Source organism: Mus musculus, chromosome 12 (assembly GCF_000001635.26).
Source record: "Mus musculus strain C57BL/6J chromosome 12, GRCm38.p6 C57BL/6J".
NCBI classification, from domain to species: Eukaryota; Metazoa; Chordata; class Mammalia; order Rodentia; family Muridae; genus Mus; species Mus musculus.
In genome coordinates, this window is record NC_000078.6 from 114003308 (window position 1) to 114025407 (window position 22100).

Consider the following 22100-nt stretch of genomic DNA (forward strand, 5'->3'; position numbering starts at 1 on the left):
TACGGGATGGATCCCCAGATATGGCAGTCTCTAGATGGTCTATGCCTTCATCTCAGCTCCAAACTTCGTCTCTGCACCTCCATCCTTGGGCGTTCCGCTCCCAATTCTAAGATAGGGCCAACGGGTCCACACCCTGGTCTTCATTCCTTCTGAGTCTCATGTGCTGCACAAATTGTATCCAATATTTTGAGTATTCTACGTTTCTGGGCTAATATCCACTTATCAGTGAGTACATATCTTATGAGTTCTTTTGTGATTAGGTTTCCTCACTCAGGATGATGCCCTCCAGGTCCATCCATTTGCCTAGGAATTTCATAAATTCATTCTTTTTAATAGCTGAGTAGTACTCCATTGTGTAAATGTACCACATTTTGTATCCATTCCTCTGTTGAGGGACATCTGGGTTCTTTCCAGCTTATGGCTATTATAAATAAGGCTGCTATGAACATAGTGGAGCATGTGTCCTTCTTACCGGTTGGAACATCTTCTGGATATATGCCCAGGAGAGGTATTGCGGGATCCTCTGGTAATACTATGTCCAATTTTCTGAGGAACCACCAGACTGATTTCCAGAGTGGTTGTACAAGCTTGCAATCCCACCAACAATGGTGGAGTGTGCTTTTTTCATATCCTCGCCAGCATCTGCTGTCACCTGAATTTTTGATCTTAGCCATTCTGACTGTTGTGAGGTGCAATCTCAGGGTTGTTTTGATTTGCATTTCCCTGGTGATTAAGGATGCTGAACGTCTTTTCAGGTGCTTCTCAGCCATTCGGTATTCCTCAGGTGAGAATTCTTTGTTCAGCTCTAAGCCCTATTTTTTAATGGGGTTGTTTGATTTTCTGGAGTCCACCTCCTTGAGTTCTTTATATATATTGGATATTTGTCCCCTATCTGATTTAGGATAGGTAAAGATCCTTTTCCAATCTGTTGGTGTCCTTTTTGTCTTATTGACGATGTTTTTTGCCTTACAGAATCTTTGTAATTTTATGAGGTTCCATTTGTCGATTCTCGATCTTACAGCACAAGCCATTGCTGTTCTATTCAGGAATTTTCCACCTATGCCCATATCTTTGAGGCTTTTCCCCACTTTCTCCTCTATAAGTTTCAGTGTCTCTGGTTTTATGTGGAGTTCCTTGATCCACTTAGATTTGACCTTAGTACAAGGAGATAGGAATGGATCAATTTGCATTCTTCTACATGCTAACCGAGGATTATTCTTTCAACATCCATGAACAATTATATTGAAAATGAGAAAGAAAAAAAACCTGTGTGTGGTGGCACATGCCTTTAATCTCAGCACTCGGGAGGCAGTGGCAGGCAGATTTCTGAGTCTACAGAGTGAGTTCCACGATAGCCAGGGCTGCACAGAGAAACCCTGTCTCAAAAAACAAAAAAACAAAAAAACAAACAAAAAAAACCCAACAAAACAAAACAAAACAAAAATAGAAAGAAGAAAAAAGAAATGAAAATGAGAAATATAAACCTCAACCCAACAACAAATCTACAATGCTGTCTTACCTACAAAATATAATCATGAAATAGAGATGCTATAAAGAAAACTTTGAGAGAGACAGAGAGAGAGAGAGAGATACAGAGAGAGAAGGAGAGAGAGAGAGAGATTAAATGTCTTATATGCTTTATAAAAGCAACACCTGTCAATAAAAGCTATTGACAATGAGCTGAGATAGGACTAGAAGAAGAGACATTCAACAGGGAGAGCCAGGAATTCTGTGACAGAGTGGGACAAGGGAGAGATTTCCATGAACTGTGAGAAAATTGAACACTTGAAACTGAAGGAGAGGTTACTAACTCCATTAGCATAATAATTTGGGTAGGTTAATAAGTTATGATCTGGTTAGAGAACAAACCAGAGCTTGTAGCATAAGCAGTTATTAATGTATAATGCAAACCCAGAACCCACAGCTAGGCATTATGCTGAGAGAGGGAGAGAGAGAGAGAGAGAGACAGAGACAGAGGCAGAGACAGAGAATGAAAGAGACACCTTGGAAGACTCAGCTCTAAATGGTATGTGTAAATCAGTTCATACCTCTCAGAGCTCAGGAATTCGAGCAGAAGATGAAGTAAAAGATAGAGTGTCTTGAAGATACCAGGAGAATAAGGGCCTCTAAAATAACCAAGCAAAGCTTATGTAAACTCTCAGCAAGCACATGGCCTACAGATGTCTACACTAAGACCACTGTGGATATATTATAGCTTTAAGTTTAGTATTTTTATGGGAATCCAGAGTATATGGACTAGTATATCTCTGATTCTTTTAGGTTCTTTTATTTTTGTTGATTTGTCTTTTCCAACTTTGATGTGAATGTCTTTAATTTTTTTCAAAATTTTATTAGATATTTTCTTCATTTACATTTCAAATGTTATCCCGAAAGTCCCCTATACCCTCCCCTCACCCTGCTCCCTTACCCACACACACCCACTTCTTGGCCCTGGTGTTCTACTGTACTGGGGCATATAAAGTTTGCAAGATCAAGGGGCCTCTCTTCCCAATGATGGCCAACTAGGCCATCTTCTACTATATATACTGCTAGAGACACGAGCTCTGTGGGTACTGATTAGTTCATATTGTTGTTCCAACTATAGGGTTGCAGACCCCTTCAGTTCCTTGGGTACTTTCTCTAGCTCCTACATTGGGGGCCCTGAGTTCCATCTAATAGATGATTGTGAGCATCCACTTCTGTATTTGCCAGGTACTGGCGTAGTCTCAAAAGAGACAGCTATATCAGGGTCCTTTCAGCAAATTCTTGGTGGCATATGCAATAGTGTCTGCATTTGGTGGCTGATTATGGGATGGATCCCCGGATGGGGTAGTCTCTGGATGGTCCATCCTTTAGTCTTAGCTCCAAACTTTGTTTCTGTAACTCCTTCGATGGGTATTTTGTTCCCTATTCTAAGGAGGAATGAAGTATCTACAAGTTGGTCTTCCTTCTTCTTGATTTTCTTGTGTTTTGAAAACTCTATATTGGGTATTCTAAGTTTCTGGGCTAATATCCACTTATCAGTGAGTGTATATCAAATGACTTTTTCTGTGATTGGGTTGCCTCACTCAGGATGATACCCTCTAGATATATCTATTTGCCCAAGAATTTCATAAATTCATTGTTTTTAATAGCTTAGTAGTACTCCATTGTGTAAATGTACCACATTTTCTGTATCTATTCCTCTGTAGAGGGACATCTGGTTTCTTTCTAGCTTCTGGACATTATAAATAAGACTGCCATGAACATAGTAGAGCATGTGTCCTTATTACCAGTTGGAACATCTTCTGAGTATATGCCCAGGAGAGGAATTTCTGGATCTTCTGGTAGTACTATGTCCAATTTTCTGAGGAACTGACAGACTGATTTCCAGAGTGGCTGTACAAGCTTGCAAGCCCACCAACAATGGAGGAGTGTTTCTCTTTCTCCAAATCCTTGCCAACATCTGCTGTCACCTGAATTTTTGATCTTAGCCATTCTGACTGGTGTGAGGTGGAATCTCAGGGTTGTTTTGATTTGCATTTCTCTGATGATTAAGGATACTGAACATTTTTTCAGTGCTTCTCAGATCTTTAGTATTCCTCAGTTGAGAATTCTTTGTTTAGCTCTGTACCCCATTTTTAATGGGGTTATTTGAATTTCTGGAGTCCAGCTTCTTAAGCTCTTTGTATATATTGGATCGTAGTTCCCTATCAAATTTAGATTGGTAAAAATTCATTCCCATTTTGTTGGTGGCCTTTGTCTTTTTAATTTTTATTATTATCTTTTGTATTTCATTTTGTTGTTGTGTTTTAGAAACAGATTCTTTTCTATTGAGAGACAGAAAGGGTGCAGATACAGATGAGAATAGAGGTGGGTAGGAAACTTGAATAGAGGAAGGAGATACTATAATGAGAATATATTGTATAAGAAAAGATTAATTTCTAATATATGGGATATATTGAAAATAAAGTTAAGTGGAACAAAATGTAAAATAACATAATAAAATAAAATTCTTTTTTTTGAGACAGGGTTTTGACTACATGCCATGTGAGTTCATTACTAACTTGATTTACTTGACTGTTGTTAACTATCTAGGGCAGTGCACATGAAACTTTTTAGTTTTATTGAGCCTCTGCTTATTATTTTAAATCATTTTTCAGCTAAGATTCCAACAATAGATCTCTATCCTGTTTTAGATTAAGATATCTTGTGCATGATGATTTTTGTTCTAAGAATAAAAATTGCAATAGAGGAGAAAATATGAACTAGATTTATTGAGAATAGGGCTTTAAAATAATATATGTTTAATAAATAAGTCTATAAATTCCTACAGTCGATAAAGTCTATTCAGACCAATAGAAACTGAACTGAGAAACCACCATGACCCTGACATGACTATGTATAAACAGTACATTGCAGAACTGAATGCCTCCCTTAGCTTTACCATGGTAGGTCAGCCTGACAAGTCCTCACTTGTTAAGTGTGAGGTGTCTCAATAAACTTAATCATTCACCACCACCACCAATCAAACAAACAAACAAACAAACAAGCAGACAGACAAAAACAAATACACCACTCTAGTATTCCATAATGAGGCACTGTAAAAAATACTAAAAAAAAAAAAACTCTCCAGTCTCTTAAAGAATCACTCTATGGTTTAAATTTATATTTTTAATGCTAAAAGATTTTCAATTAAATCTTCAACTCAATTTCATGGTTTAAATTTAACAGATATAGCTTTCTTTATGTATTTTTAAGGCTACACTTAAAACAAATCACTAAAACATGTATAAATTTGTTTGCACCAATCAGTAGATGGACCTCAAAACTTTTCATATGACTACCAAATATGGCATTTTAAATGTTTAATGAAAAAAAAAAACCTTCCCACCTTCCCATGCTAGATAAAAATGTCTGATCTAGTGGAAAGCCTAAGTTGTTGTTGTTGTTGTTGTTGTTGTTGTTGTTGTTGTTGTTGTTGTTGTTGTTGTTGTTGTTCTTCTTCTTCTTCTTCTTCTTCTTCTTCTTCTTCTTCTTCTTCTTCTTCTTCTTCTTCTTCTTCTTCTTCGTCTCCTCCTCCTTCTTCTCCTTCTTCTCCTTCTTCTCCTTCTTCTTCTTCTTCTTCTTCTTCTTCTTCTTCTTCTTCTTCTTCTTCTTCTTCTTCTTCTTCTTCTTCTTCCTCCTCCTCCTCCTCCTCCTCCTCCTCCTCCTCCTCCTCCTCCTCCTCCTCCTCCTCCTCCTCCTCCTCCTCCTCCTCCTCCTTCTTCTTCTTCTTCTTCTTCTTCTTCTTCTTCTTCTTCAAAATGACACTTCCTGGATTACAGTAATGTTAACCTGCTACATCCACTCCAGTATTGACATGTGTGACAGGCCTTGAAACCTGAACTCTGTCCCTAGGGGAAAAGTTCACAGAAACTTAGTCTCCTGGAACTGTGGCATCCTGAAATAAGGAATGCTCCAAATCTGTCCTTGCTTTAGTCAGAAAATAGATCTGTGTGCTTTCCCTAAATATTGCTTTAAGGATTGATTTTGACATATAGATAAGTTAGATTCTTCACCAGTCCTGGGCAGTTCTTCAGCTGACTCTGGGCATGGATAGCTGAGTCACTGCCCTACACAGGAATTTACAATTATCTAGGAAGAAGGAAGGCTGTGGTCTAAGGTGGAACCAGAGCAGATACTATAGATAGCTGAGTAACACCCACACACAGGAATTTACAATGGCCTAGGGGGAAGGTAGACTATACAATAGACTAGAATGGGAACTATGGCAAGGGCATGAAGTGCTTGCCCCTGCCTTTTAAGATTAAGCTGACCTTAGGTGGGGCTGCTTTTGATCCCAGTTGTTAACATTGATTTTATCCCAGTTGGTTCATGTTAGCATTTTGTATGCATTCCTCTGTTTTGTGTAAAAGTCACATATTAGACTGGTGCTCACTTTGAGACAAATTACACTCAGATACCACACTCCCTTGTGTCTGTATTTGTTTGTCATCTGTGCCACCTCCTTGCCCACCTGTAACCGGAACCCCTGATTTCTTCTGCAGATGGAGGGAGGCAGACTGGGGCTGGTCCATGGCACTAACCATTGACAAACACTACCTCTATGAACCTGAGGAACTACCATGACCCTGTCATAACTATGTACAACTAGGATCCTGGAGAATTGAATGCATCCCTTTGCCTCATCAAAGTAGGCCAGTATCACAAGTCGCTCTCCCACAGGAAAGTCTCTTAGATTTTCTAGGTCTGGCAGCCAAAAGTCACTGCTGCTGTGTGGCAATCACAGCATTAATGTTGCCCTGTGTGATGGCCAAAATTGACACTGCCCTGGCACTGCTCTTGGAACTGTGGCCCCAGTGAAACCATAAGATCTACATGGAGAAAAACAGGATAAGCATCTAGGAAGAGGATAAGTCTCTCTATATTTGATATTGAGGCCCTTTAGATTATTATTCATGCTTTAGCTCGTCCTCCTAAGACCTCTGGCAGTGTTGATTGTTAACTGTAGCTCTTTCAGTTTATCAAGAGATACCTGGTCAGTCCAATTCATAAGTCTATAGAACTACTAGGTCTTCTGGTGAGAAAGGTAATAAACTCACAATAATCTTTATCTTGCTGTCAGGCTTCACATTATAAAGGTAAATAGGTTTCAATGTAAAATAAAAATAAAAACCAAAAAAAACCCAAACAACCCTAAAGCTATCCTGCTGTTATTACTCACTAAACATTTACTTTTTGCTATTCCTTTATTTAAAGGAACTTGCTTTTCAATGAATGCTCTCAGTAATCAACCACTGTTATCTCAATGATATATAATGTTAAGACTTCAAAAGTTTAGAGTTTTAACATATTAATCAGTTCTGATAAGTTACTATTTTAGTCTTGGTAAAGTACTAGTTATTATTATGGTCACAGACTCAAATTTTTAAATTTCATTTGGTTGTCTTCTAAGTCTAAACTTAAAAATGCTTCCCATCAGGCTAAAATGATTTCTGTCTAACCTATGTAAACATCAAGCCCTTTGGACAGTGGAAAGATATTCAGACATTTGAATCATTTTTAGGGCTCCAAAATTTCTCTATAGTTCAAGGGCATGAGTCGAATTTAGCTATTTACTGAAAATTCTTAATTGATTTTCCTACAGTGAATACTTCAATGCAATCATGTTATATATGAAAATCTTACCTGTTTTGTAAATTTTGGGAAAGTCATGTGAGTTTCAGAAAGTCATTCCTTGGATTCAGCTATCAAAGACCAGATTATAGATAAGGGCTGTCAGACAAGTCAACAATTTAAGCTTTCCCCCTGCCCCGCACTGCCTATCTTTGAAGGTTTCTTTCTCCTGGTTTATTTTTCTCTGTCTTGCTGTTTTATGCAACCCAAATGCTCACTTATAAATACTGGAACTGAAATAATCACGAAATAGAAGAGGAATGCTAGCTCAGATGTACTAGAATGCCCAAGGCAGGCAGGGAATGAGGTGGAAAAAAAAACCCTGTTAGCAATTTCCTGACCTGAGGGTCAACCTGTGCCTTAGGCATGCATAGTACTTCCTGCTGTTGTTCTGTTTCTGCAACTGCAAGGCATTCTCCTCCCCTACCCCTTGATCCTATAGTACTCACAAGACAATACAGTTGTGTTGCGATTTTGTAAAATATTAATATCCTGTCACTATTGCCAACATTTATGCCCCTGTGTAAATGGAAATTGCTAACCTTTTGCTGGTTGTCTTTATAAATGCCTCTATAGGCTTGTATCCAACAAAGTGTGTGTCCACAGAGAGATCTGTGAGCTCAATAAACTTCAAATTCATAAGGACTTAATGCCAATCTCCTTCTCCTGGGTGGGAATAGTCAGAACATAGTTCTGACTACTAAAATATTTAAAACAACAGGAAGTCTACAAACTTATGAAAACTGAAGAACTCACTATGGAAAACAAAAATATATAAATTAAAAAGAAAATAAAAAAACTTTTCAGAATTGATGGAAAATGAAAGCAAAATATATACCCACGTGACACAATGAAGGCTCAATTAAGAGGCAAGTTTATAGTACTAAGAACCTACACACACACATACACACACAAACACACACACACACACACACACACACACACACACACTTGTACATATTACATATTAGCAACTTAGTGAACCTGTAAGCTCTAGATCAAAAAGAAAAATAACACCCAAAGGGTTAGATGGCAAGAAATAATCAACCTCAATTCTAAACTCGACAAACTAGAAGCACATGAAAACAATAATAGAAAGAATCAGTTAAAAGAACTGTTGGTCTTTGAGAAAAGTAATGATATTAATGAACACTTAGCCAAATTATATAAAAGTGCAGTGGTAAGTTTGAAATTAGTAAAATTGAAGATGAAAACAGAACATCACAAGTGACACCAAGGAAATCCATACAATAATAAGAATGTACTTTAAAAATCGGTACCCCAACAAATTTGCAAACTAAAAGAAATGGATAAATTTTTGACATATATATCCTGCCAAAATTAAATCATGATCATGTGTACAATATAAATAGACTCATAGCATTTAGTGAAACAGAATCAATAATTAAAAGGTTCTCTCCACTACTAAATAGAAGACATTCTTGGATCACAGAGAGTCAGTATAAAATTTGTGCTCAATTATTTAAAGAATTAATGTCACCACTCTTCAAAGTTTTCTGCAAAATATTAACTGAAAAATATTGCCTAATCTTTTCTTTTTGTGAGGCCTAATATAACCTAATACCTAAAGCTGATACCTTGATGCCTAAAAAGAAAATTACAGCTCAATTACAAACATTGTTGCAACAATTCTTGGTAATTTGCTTAAAACCCTCACCAAGAAACACATCAAGATGTTAATCCACTATGACCAAGAAGGATTCATCCCGAAATTCAGTGGTGGGTCAACATAATAAATTGATAAATGCAATCCACCACGTGTAAGAAGAAAAATCCCATGATCATCTCAATAGAAGCAGAAAAGGTCTTAGACAAACAACACAGTTTCATGATAAAAGTCATGAATAGACAAGGGATGCGATTTCATTTTCCAGACTAGAAGAAGACAATATGAGTTTGAAATGTGTATGACTAAGCAAACAGGATTTCCTGAAGGATTCAAATTGTACAAAATCCCTTAATGGGGTAATGATGAAGTTGCTAGAATAATAATTAGCTAAAAGCAATGCTAGTTCATATCCGAACATGATGTACACAATCCTCAGGGAGAGGAGAGGTTTGAGACCTGCTTGGTTTATGATCTAATGATCTTGACATTCCTCTTTGTTTTCTTTTTTAATTTTTTAAATATTTATTTTATTTATAAGCACACTGTAGCTCTCTTCAGATACACCAGAAGAGGGCATCTGATTCCATTACAGATGGTTGTGAGCCACCATGTGTTTGCTGCAAATTAAACTCGGAACCTCTGAAAGAGCAGTCAGTGCTCTTAACCGCTGGGCCAACTCTCCAGCCTCCCTCTTTGTTTGCACTTAAACATACAAAGCTTCCTGATCATGTGATTGAGTCAGGATCCTTTATGTCATAGCTAACACCTAGCATTTTATTCATGGGAGAATGTGTCTTATGTTTTTAAAATAATACAGCAAAGCATGCTATGTTTTGAGAGCATTGGATACATTTAAATATTCCTTTAGAAAGAATTCCTAGAAACTAAGAAAAAAGGCTGCCAAGATACATGAGAGGACTGCTTTCTTGTGTCTTATTTCCTGGGGTGATCCTGTGTTCTGTGTCTGGTTTTCATCGCCCCCTGGTGGTTGTGAGCGGCCTCACAATGAGGTTCATGTCTGGGTAAAAACTGAGATTTCCTCACTGTGGGTCTTGCACAGTAATAAAGGGCTGTGTCCTCAGATCTCACTTTGCTCATTTGCAGGTACAGCGTATTTTTGGCGTTGTCTCTGGAGATGATGAATTTATCCTTTAGAGATGGAGTATAGTTTATCGTACTGCTACCTGGATTAATTTCTCCAATTCATTCTAGCCCTTTCCCTGTAGCCTGCCGGACCCAACTCATCCAGTCTTTACTAAAATCGAATCCTGAGGCTGCACAGGAGAGTTTCAGGGATCCTCCAGGCTGCACCAGGCCACCTCCAGACTCGAGAAGCTTCACCTCACACTGGACCCCTGAAAACACAGAGAATTCTGTCAGCAAACTGCCATACAGGCTCACCATCTATCTTGCTCATGACCAGTAACACACTCAGTATCTCTTTTCCATGAATTACCTTTTAAAAGAGCAACAATAAAAAAAATCAGCCCAAAATCCATGGTAAGGGATGTTTGTTCAGTGTTGATCACTGAATGAGAATCTCGGGCTGATCCCCTTTGCTTCAGATTCAAGGTTAGTTCAGGACTCATTTTCATGAGAAGAGGGAGGCCTTATTTGCATGTTTCCCTGCTATATAGCAAGCTCTACTGAGCAGGCCTAGAGATGACAAATCCTCTGAGGTTTTTAAATGTACTCAACGAGTCTGGCAGTAACAAAAATGGTTGTAATTTTTAATATCATACTAAGATTTTTTGTAAACACTAATTATTATCTATTTAATTTATTTTTTAAATCACAAATGCATTTTAGTGTTACCTTTACACGTGCAGAATTAAGGATGGCAGTGGGCATTAGTTTGTTTCCTGCTCTGGAGCTGTTTTCTATATGAGCCAGGCCTATGATGAGGGTTTCAACCTTGATGGATACAACACTTTCTGAATCAGATCCAGCCCTGTGTGCTGCTGCCTTTTGAGGTTGGAGACCTGATTTCTGTGTTAAAGCCATGTGACATGACTACATTCCTGAGTTTGGCTAAGCCTTCTCCAGACTTGTGTGTATGCAGGAGCGTGAATTTCTTGTGTTATGATTTATTTCAGTTCCCATTCCCCTACACACTAACTTGTTTGTTCACTAGAAACAAGGAGAGACTGATGAGCTGAACATCAATCAGCCTGTAGCTCAGCATTTGTCTCATAGATATCATCCATGTGTGTACACATCATCTCGTATATATCATCCATGTGTGTACACATCATCTCATATATATCATCCATGTGTGTAGGTATCATTTCGTACATATCATCCATGTGTGTACACATCATCTCATACATATCATCCATGTGTGTACATATCATCTCATACATATCATCCATGAGTGTACGTACCATCTCGTACATATCATCCACATGTGTATACATCATCCTGTACATATCATCCAAGTGTGTACACATCCTCTTGTACATATCATCCATGTGTGTAGGTATCATTTCGTACATATCATCCATGTGTGTACACATCATCTCGTATATATCATCCATGTGTGTACACATCATCTCATACATATCATCCATGTGTGTACATATCATCTCATACATATCATCCATGTGTGTACATATCATCTCATACATATCATCCATGAGTGTACGTACAGTCTTGTACATATCATCCACATGTGTATACATCATCTCGTACATATCATCCATGTGTGTTAGCCCAGGTCTTGCAGAAGGATGCTTTCACTCCCAACATTCTTCTTGAGTTTTCTTTCCTAATCACCTTCTTTCATGCATTAACAGTTACCAGTCCCTATCTTAGTTGGACTCCCAAAGTTTGGTTTTCACTTGCAAGAGGTTATGGAATTTGGCATATAGGATAGACTTGAGTTTGACTTTCCACTTATCACAATTCATCATGAGTGACACAGGTTTCTATCTGTCCAGCCTTCACTGTTTTAATGGTGACTAATATGCTGGCAGGACAATTTAAACCAAATGTTTTTATGTGTTAATGTGCTAATTCAAAATTGAGTTTTCTTCAGTTTCCAGCATTGTGGATGAACCTGCTTAGTATTGGAGTATTACAAGAGAACAGTGTTGGTGTAAATCTTCTGCATCAAGAGCAAATTATATCAGACTTTAGATCAACTCATCAAAATTCTGCATAGTTCAGAATCTGAGAAGGAACAGTGAAATTGAGAAACTTCTGTTTAGAAAAGTCAGAAACTCAGGATCATGGTACAAACTGGACAACATAGAGTAACTGAGCCTTATGGAAACAATAACTGTTGGGATAGAAAGTCCAAGGGAAGAGCCAGAAAGAGTCCTTCTACATGGGGGAGCTTTGATCACCATTAACCCTAGGTCATCTCTTATGACAAGCAGAAAAGTCAAGGTAGATCAACAAGTAGTTCCAAAAGAAAACAAGAAGGAAGGAAAGAAGGAAGGAAGAAAGGATGGAAGGAAGGAAGGAAGGAAGGAAGGAAGGAAGGAAGGAAGGAAGGAAGGAAAAGAGTGAGAGAAGGAAAGAGAGAAAGAGAGAAAGAAAGCAAGAAAGCAAGTGTATTAGTCAGGTGGGGCAAACCCTTGAGAATCTGAAGATTCAAAATTCTCAGCTTCAACATGGTCTTCCCACACATCCCCGTCCCATGTTATAGGATCCCATTCTTTGCCAATTAGAGCCCTTACTTTAACTGTCGACACACTCTGAGGCTGAGACTTGAATTTTCGCTGTAGTTCAGCCAACCTTACAATGAGGGTTTCAGTTTGATTTCTGCAACTTGAGCTCTATTGCTACAAGAAAGAAGATTCTCTTCAAGAACACACTTAGCAACTTTTAGATCATTTACTTGTGTCTGGAGCCTTTCAATTTTATCACACAACTACTTCCTTTCATTCATCATTTTTTCCACAGATACTAAGAGCAGCCAGCTAGTAAAATCACTTTCTGATTTTTCCCCATCTTGTAGAAAGCTTTGTGCACCAATCACCTAATTCATTAAGAAAATCAAGGGCATTCGCTTCTTTAAGTTCGGAATATAGTTTCAACCATGGGTCTTCAAAATTCTCTGAGCTCCCAAGAGGGAGAGAATCTGGAGAGGTTTCAATAGTTGAAAGGGCTGGTGGATCACAAGCCAATTCCAGTATTTTAAAAGATTCATCCTTGTACTTCTGTTACTCTAGAACCACTCCTGGTACCAACTTCTGTATTAGTCAGGGTTCTCTAGAGTCACAGAACTTATGGATAGTCTCTAGATAGTAAAGGAATTTATTGATGACTTTTAGTCAGCTGCCCAATTCCCAACAATTGTTCAGTCGCAGCTGTGAATGGAAGTCCAAGGATCTAGCAGTTACTCAGTCTCACACAGCAAGCAGGCGAAGGCGCAAGAGCTAGACCCCCTTCTTCCAATGTCCTTATATTGTCTCCAGCAGAAGGTGTAACCCAGATTAAAGGTGTGTTCCTTAAACTCGGAGATTTAATCTTCTGGAATCCATAGCCACTATGGCTCAAGATCTCCATACCAAGATCCAGATAAGGATCTCCAAGCCTCCAGATAAGGGTCACTGGTGAGCCTTCCAATTCTGGATTGTAGTTCATTCCAAATATAGTCAAGTTGACAACCAGGAATAGCCACTACAGCAAGCAAGCAAGCAAGCAAGCAAGCAAGCAAGCAAGCAAGAAAGAAAGAAAACAGAGAGCTGTGAAGTCAGAGAGCAACAGTGAAGCTGAAAATTGCTGGACCCAAAATGTAAATGAAAAGCAGGAGCATATGGATATTATATCAACAATATGAGAATGAATCAACTTGTAAGCCCCTAACCTCAGACTCAGTAATCTCTCTCTCTCGTTCTCTCTCTCTCTCTCTCTCTTTCTCTCTCTCTCTCTCTCTTTCTCTCCCTCTCTCTCTCTCTCTTTTCCTCTCTCTTCCCCCTCCTCTTTCTCAAACACACACACACATGCCAAAGGCCCTATATGAACAAACAGCTTTAGAACTCAAGAACTGCACTGGTTAGCACAACCACAAATTGGTGTGACTCAGTCAGAGAAGAAGAGCCAGAGAAATTGTGAAGGTTTCCTCTGCTTGTTGCCATTAGGTCCCTCTGAATCTAGTATGAGTACTCTGAATGGGATTCTAGCCCCTCACTAGATAGTATCATTGTCATTCACAATAGTAGTGCTTGCTCTCTTTCAAGCATTGCTGCTGGAGCTTATTAATGATTCAGTACCAACCTTAGGAAAGAACTTATAGATGTAGATTGTCAGCAATGACCTCCATGCTTTAGAAAGCATTTGGAAAAATAGATTGTTAGTGAAGCTAGGTTAAGATGGGTTTTATTAGTGGCTTTGATGTAGGAAATGTTAGGGAACAATTTGAAGCTCAGAAAACCTTAATAGTAGAACTAGGGATTTTTTTTAAGGTCAGGGAAAAGGAACAATGGCAGCCTGACCAGTCCTAGCTGCCATCTTGCTAAAGCAAGATCAAGGTTATGAATAATTTCTTATACCTATATTTCCCATTGGCTTCTTGATATGATTTCAAGTGTTATCTCTTTCCCATTTTTCCCTCCTGAAAATCTCTCTCCCATTCTCCCTCCCATGCTTCTATGAGGGTGCTCCCCCACCCATCCACCCACTCCTGCTTCCCCACCCTGACATTCCATTACACTGGGATATCAAGCCTTCCCAGGACCAAGGGCCTCTCCTCCCATTGATGCCCAACAAGACTATCTCTGATACATATGTGGCTGGAGCCATTAGTCGCTCCATGTATTATAATCTTTGGTTGTCATTTAGACCCTGGGAGCTCTAGAAGGAGGGTCTGGTTGGTTGATAACCTTGTTCTACCTATGGCTTGCAAACTTCTGTAGCTCCTTTAGCCCTTTCTCTAACTCCTCCATTGGAGACCCATTGCTCAGTCCAATGGTTGGCTGCAAGCAACCACCTCTGTATTCATCAGGCTCTGTCAGAGACTCTCAGGAGACAGATATATCAGGTTCCTGTCAGCCAGCACTTCTTGGCATCCACAATAGTGTCTGGGTTTGGTGTCAGTATATGGAATGGATCCTCATTTGTGGCAGTCTCTAGATGCCATTTTCTTCAGTCTAGGCTCCACAGTTTGTCTCCATATTTCCTACCTCAAGTATTTTGTTCCCCCTTCTAAAACTACTGAAGCATCCACACTTTGGTATACTTTCTTGAGCTTCATGTAGTATGTGAATTGTATCTTGGGAATTCTGAGAATCTGGGCTAATATTCTCTTATCAGTGAGTGCATACCATGTCTGTCCTTTAGTAACTGGGTTACCCCACTCAGGATAATATTTTCTAATTCCATCCATTTGCCTAAGAATTTAATGAAGTCAAGGTTTTTAATTACTGAGTAGTACTCCATTGTGTTAATGTACCATAATTTCTGTATCCATTTCTCTGTTGGAGGACATCTGGGTTCTTTCCAGCTTATGGCTATTATAAATAAGGCTGCTAAGAATATATTGGAGCATGTGTCCTTGTTATATGTTGGAATATCCCTTGGGTATATGCCCAGAAATGGTATAGCTGGTCCTGACATACTAGTATGTCCATTTCTTTTTCTGAGGAACCACCAGACTGATTTCTGGAGTGGTTGTATCAGCTTGCAATGCCACCTGCAATAGAGGAGTATTTCTCTACATCCTGACCTGTATCTGTTTTCAACTGAGTTTTTGATCTTAGCAATTCTGACTGGTGTGAGGTGGAATCTCAGGAATGTTTTAATTTTCCTTTCCCTAATGACAAAGGATGTTGAACATTTTTTTGGTGCTTCTCAGCCATTGGGTATTCCTCAGTTGAGAATTCTTTATTTATCTCTGTACACAAATTTTTAATAGAGTTCTTTGGTCCTCTGAAGTCTAAGTTCTTGAGTTCTTTGTATGTATTGGATATTACCTTCTATCTGATGTAGGATTTGTAAAGACACTTTCCCAATCTTTTGGTTGCTGTTTTGTCGTATTGACTGTGTCCTTTGCCTTACAGAAGCTTTGCACTTTTATGAAGTCCCATTTGTTGATTCTTGATCTTAGAGCACTAGTCATTGGTGTTCTGTTTAGGAAAATTTCCCCTGTGGCCTTGTATTGGAGGCCCTTCTCCACTTTCTCTTCTATCAGTTTCAGCGTATCTGGTTTCATGTAGAAGTACTTGATGCACTTGGACTTGAGCTTTGTACATGGACATAAGAATAGAATGATTTGCATTATTCTACATGTCAACCACCAATTGAACCTGGACCATTTGTTAAACATGCTTTTTTTTTCCACTAATGGTTTTAGTTCCTTTGTCAAAGATCAAATGACCATAGGTGTGTGGGTTCATTTCTGGATCTTCAGTTCTGTTCTATTGATCTACCTGCCTGTCTCTGTGCCAATACCATGCAGTTATTTTTATCACAATTGCTCTGTAGTACAGCTTGGAGTCAGCAATGGTGATTCCCTCAGATATTCTTTTACTGTTCAGAATAGTTTTTTTGCTATACTGGATTTTTGGTTATTGCAAGTGAATTTGCAAATTGCTATTTCTAACTATATAAAGAATTGAATTGAAATTTTGAGGGGAATTGCATTAAATCGGTAAATTGCTTTTAGCAAGATGACCATTTTTACTACATTAACCCTGCCAATCCTTGAGCATGGGTGATCTTTCCATTTTCTGAGATCTTTGATTTCCTTCTTTAGAGACTTGAAGTTCTTGTCATACAGATCTTTCACTTGCTTTGTAATCGTCACACTAAGCAAGGTATTTTTTTTATTATTTGTGACTATTATAAAATGTGTCATTTCCCTAATTTCTTTCTGAGCCTGTTTTTCTTTAGAGTAGAGGAAGACTACTGATTAGTTTGAGTTTATTTTATATCTGGCCACTTTGATGAGGTTTTTTTTTTTATCAGGTTTAGGAGTGCTTTGGTGGAATTTTTGGGTTCAATTAATTATACCATCATATAATTTGCAAATTTTTATTTCTTCTTTCCTAATTTGTAAGCCTTTCACATCCTTTTGTTGTCGAATTGGTCTGGCTAGGACTTCCTGTATTATATTGAATACATAGGGGGACAGTGAACAGCCTTCTGCAGTCTCTCTTTTAGTAAGATTGTTTCAAGTTTCTCTCCATTTAGTTTGATGCTAGCTACAGGTTTACTGTATATTGCTTTTAGTATGTTTGTGTATGGCCTTGAATTCTTCATCTTTTAAGACTTTTACCATGCAGGGTTGTTGAGTGTTGTCAAATGCTTTTTTAACATCTAATGAAATGATCTTGTAGGTTTTTTTCCTTTGAGTTTCCTATGTAGTCGATTATGTTGATGGATTTCTAGATATTGAACCATCTCGGCTTGCGTGGGATAAAGATACTTGATCCTGGTGAATGATCATTTTCATGTGTTCTTAGATTCGTTTTTGAAGAGGTTTTTTTTTTTTTTAGTATTTTTGCATCCATTTTCATAAGGAAAATTAATCTAAAGTTCTCTTTCTTTGTTGGGTCTTTGTATGGTATAGGTCTCTCAGGAATGCTTCACAGTTCAGTACACCCATAAGAACACATTTTGCACTGATACCTACAAATCTGACATTTAAGACATCATTCAGTAGTGACATTTGTTTTACATTTCTCATGTCTTTTTCTTCCTGCTACATATGACTTATTGATGGATCTGTAAAATAAATTGCATAGATATTGATAAGGGAAATTAGTCTGAAATTCTCTTTCTTTGTTGGGTCTTTGTGGTTTAAGTATGAACATAATTGTGGCTTCATAGAACAAACTGGGTTGGGTCCCTTCTGTTTCTATTTTGTGGAATAATTTGAAGATTACTGGTGATGGGTCTTCTCTAAAGTCATAGAGAACTCTGCACTAAAACCTGGGCTTGCTTTTGTTGTCGTTGTTGTTGTTGTTGTTGAAACTTTTAATGACTGCTGCTATTTCTCTTTCTTTTTTTATTAGATGTTTTCTTTATTTACATTTCAAATGCTATCCCCTTTCCTAATTTCCTCTCCAAAAGTCTCCTATACCCTCCCCCTCCCTGCTCCCCAACCCACCCACTCCTGCTTCCTAGTCCTGGCATTCCCCTGTACTGGGGCATATAATCTTCGAAAGATCAGGGGCCTCTCCTCCCATTGATGGCTTCTAGGCCATCCTCTGCTACATATGCAACTAGAGACACAAGCTTTTGAGGGATAATGGTTAGTTCATATTGTTGCTCTTTCTATAGGGTTTCAGACCCCTTCAGCTCCTTGGGTACTTTCTCTAGCTCCTTCATTGGGGGCCCTGTGTTCCATCCAGTAGATAACAGTGAGCATTCACTTCTGTCTTTATCAGGCACTGGCATAACCTCACAAGAGATAGCTATATCAGGGTCCTGTCAGAACAATCTTGCTGTCATATGCAATAGTGTCTGGGTTTGGTAGTTGTTTATGGGATGATTCCCCCGTTGGGGGATTTCTATTATTCTAGCTATTTCTACTGTTTAGACGATTTATCTGACTTAAGGGAATTATATTTACTTAAAGTACACAATTTTATATATATATATATATATATATATATATATATATATATATATATATATATATATATATATATATCTAAGAAGCTAAATCTTCAGCACCTTATCATCCAGAGTGAATATAACACTTTGAGACTATTTATAACTAAAATTGCAGTACTTTGTTATCCTCTGTCTTTAAGTTGGCTTTAAGAGAATATTCAAGCAACCATACATAATTTTTTTGGCTTTCCCATGCAATTAACTTTTAAAATGTATGCTAATGCTCAGAATCCTTACTAATGACTTTTTGATGTTCCTGATTCCAGAATATTGCATATGTGTTTTTATAAGCCTTATGACAATGTTTTGCTGAAATAAATAATGCAAGTTTGAATAAACGTTATAAAATGAATACCTAGAGTCATTGAAGACAGCAGATATTACTTGATAAACAATAATGTTTGCAACACACACACATACAAAAAGAGGGAGAGAGAAAGAGACAGGAGTAATAGGAGGAGGAGCAGAAGGACAGAGATGTGTTGTTGTGTAATGTTTTAAATGTGGGAGAAAGGCCATTTCCAAAAGCTATATATTTCAACTTGCAAAGCATCATCAATAAATGAATCCTGTTTCTATATGTGAGCACAAATCATTACTGTTACATTTTTTATAATAACAACATTATAGAATCAGATTACATTTCTGTAAACAAATCAGTGATTAAAAAATAGATTGAAATGTGTATAACACAGCAGAATTTTATAAATTTAAGGAATGAGGTACTTACATTACTGTTTAAAAAATGGATATAATTTGTAATGATTTTCTCCAGTAAGTTAAGACTTTCTTAGAAATACATGTATTATGTAATGTTCCATTTGTAGTCCTTTCATATGACATAGTGATATACAGTTTTGTATGGAAGCATGTAATGAAATAGAAATGAAATTCTCTACTGGAAAGAAATGGACTACTTGGAGTAGTAGAAGCAATTTAAGGATATGTAAATTCCATAGGGAAAATACACTATTTATAATATAGATCTGTAAGAAATTCTTAACATATGTAAAATTGTTATTTTCATTTTTAAATAATTTAAATTCCTTCAAATTCTCATTCATGATCCAATATATTATGAACATATATTAACCTTCTACTTCCCCCATCTCTGCTTAGAACCTCACAATAGAACAGGTCTCACTGCCAATATTCTGATTTATTTTGTTTTATGAATGAGTAAGTCACTGAGTCAAATTAATGTAATATAATGCATATGGGTAGGGGAGTCATCCACTAGTACATAGGTAATCTCAAAGAGGTCACAGAAAGAAAGGATTCAATTTTTTTCAGCAGTCATTCAATGTCATAGCTTTCAGGTGGGTCATGCACTTGGTGAGCTAGCATACATTATGCAGGAAGAGCTACAGTGGGTAAATGAGCTCCTTGGAGATGACTCACTTTCCTACTCAGCTGTGATAGATACATTCTATTGTGGAATGATCTCAGAGAATTCATCACAGGATGGCTTCTTAAATGCTTCTTCATGTTTGTCACTGTCATACTGCTCATTAATTTGCTTGGTCTGAGGGGAAACTTGGAGACATTCCTAGCCTACAACTTAGGATAGCAAAAATTATTCTCAACAATAAAAGAACTTCTGGGGGAAAGTCACCATTCCTGTCCTCAAGCTGTATTACAGAACAATAGTGATAAATACTGTATTTTATTGGTACAGAGACAGACAGGAAGGTCAGTGGAATAGAATTGAAGACTTAGAAATGAACCCATACACATATGGTCACTCGATATCTGACCAGGGCACTAAACCAATCCAGTGTAAAAAAAAAAAGACAGCATATTCAACAAATGGAGCTGGTTTAAGTGGGGTTCAGCATGTAGAAGAATGAAAATGTATCCAATCCTATCTACTAGTTCAAATCTCAAGTCCAAGTGGATCAAAGACTTTCACTTAAAACCAAATATACAGAATCTAATAGAAGAGAAAGTAGGAAAGAACCACGAACTCACTGGCACAGGGGACAATTTCCTGAACACAACACCAATGGCCAAGGCTTTAAGATCCACTGTAGACAAATGGAATCTTATATAAATGAAAATCTTCTGTAAGGCAAAGGGCACTGCCATCAGGACAAAATGGCAACCTCAACATTGGGAAAAGATGTTTGCCAATCCTACATCTGATAGAGGGCTAATATTCCGCATATACAAAGAATTCAAGAATTTTGACTCCAGCAGCTGGGGTTCATTCTGGTAGGCGCCAGCCCCAGGCCACCATGGGCACAAACTCTGAAGAAGGTCCGAAGGTCTCCAGAGGACTCTCTATGCTTCAGGCGAGCTTCCTAACACACCCAGGATCCTAGGATCACTGGTCTGGTTTAAAGATGAAGCTTCTTAGACAACCAAGAAAATAGAATTGTTGCCTGGCATTTGAATGATGGCAACTTAGTTAGAGTTGTAAATTTTTGTTTTTAAATTGTTTTTGATGCTGCACACCTTCCCTGCCAGAGGAGAGTCTGCCTCCAGAGAGAGCTCTGACCCTAGAGCTCAGGTGAGAGTACCACCTTGTATCCTGGGCCTATCAGAGACCAATCAACACAACAGAACTCCTGGGCCACAGAAGCAACGGAGCTTCTTGGACAGGGTCCTTTTGGGCCTTCACATTCAGCCAGAAGGCAGAGCTGAGCCTCAGAGCTCTGTGCACCTTACCTGCAAGAGGAGAGCTTGCCTGTGGAGAGTGCTCTGACCACTGGGACTCAGAAGAGAGTTAGACTACCAAAAGTGCTGACAGAAGCTAACAGAATCACAGGAGGAACAAGCTCCAGCCAGAGACAGCTAGATCATCCAACACCAGAGATTACCAGATGGCAAAAGGCAAATGTAAGAATCTTAATAACAGAAACCAAGACCACTGGGTATCATCAGAACCCAGAACACCCAACACAGTGAGTCCTGGATACCCCAACACACCTGAAAAGCAAGATTCCGATATAAAATTATATCTCATGATGCTGGTAGATGATTTTAAGAAGGGCATTAATAACTCACTTAAAGAAATACAGGAGAACACTGATAAACAGGCAGAAGCCCTTAATGAGGAAGCACAAAAAACTCTCAAAGAATTACAGGAAAACACTGCTATGCAGGTTGAACTCCTGAAAGAGGAAACACAAAAATCCTTTAAAGAATTACAGAAAAACACAAACAAACAGGTCATGGAATTAAGCAAAACCATCCAAGATCTAAAAATGGAAGTAGAAACTATAAAGAAAATCCAAAGTGAGGCAAAGCTGGAGATAGAAATCCTAGGAAAGAAATCTGGAACCATAGATGCAAGCATCAGAAACAGAATACAAGAGATGGAAGAGAGAATCTCAGCTTCAGAAGAGTCCATAGAGAACATGGAAACAACAATCAAAGAAAATGCAAAATGCCAAAAGATGCTAACTCAAAACATTCAGGAAATCCAAGACACAATGAGAAGACATAATGTAAAGAAAATAGATATAGTTGCGAATGAAGAAAAAAAAAGAGAAGATTTTCAACTTAAGGTGCCAATAAATATCTTCAACAAAATTATAGAAAACTTCCCAAACCAAAAGAAAGAGATGCCCATGAACATACAAGAAGCTTATAGAACTCCAAATCGACTAGACCAGAAAAGAAATTCCTCCTGACACATAATAATCAGAACAACAAATGCACTAAATAAAGATAGAATATTAAAAGCAGCAAGAGGAAATAGTTCAAGTAACATGAAAGCAGACCTATTAAAATTACACCA

At 38.0% G+C, this 22100-nt stretch overlaps 1 pseudogene and 1 further gene; both read right to left on the reverse strand.

Annotated features, from left to right (window-relative positions):
- The window catches only part of Igh (immunoglobulin heavy chain complex), a 2751187-nt gene that overhangs the window by 744540 nt on the left and 1984547 nt on the right, over positions 1 to 22100 (reverse strand).
- Ighv4-2 (immunoglobulin heavy variable V4-2) lies at positions 9837 to 10132 on the reverse strand (annotated as a pseudogene). The gene is given in 1 exon segment: positions 9837 to 10132. A coding segment is annotated over 1 exon segment (296 nt).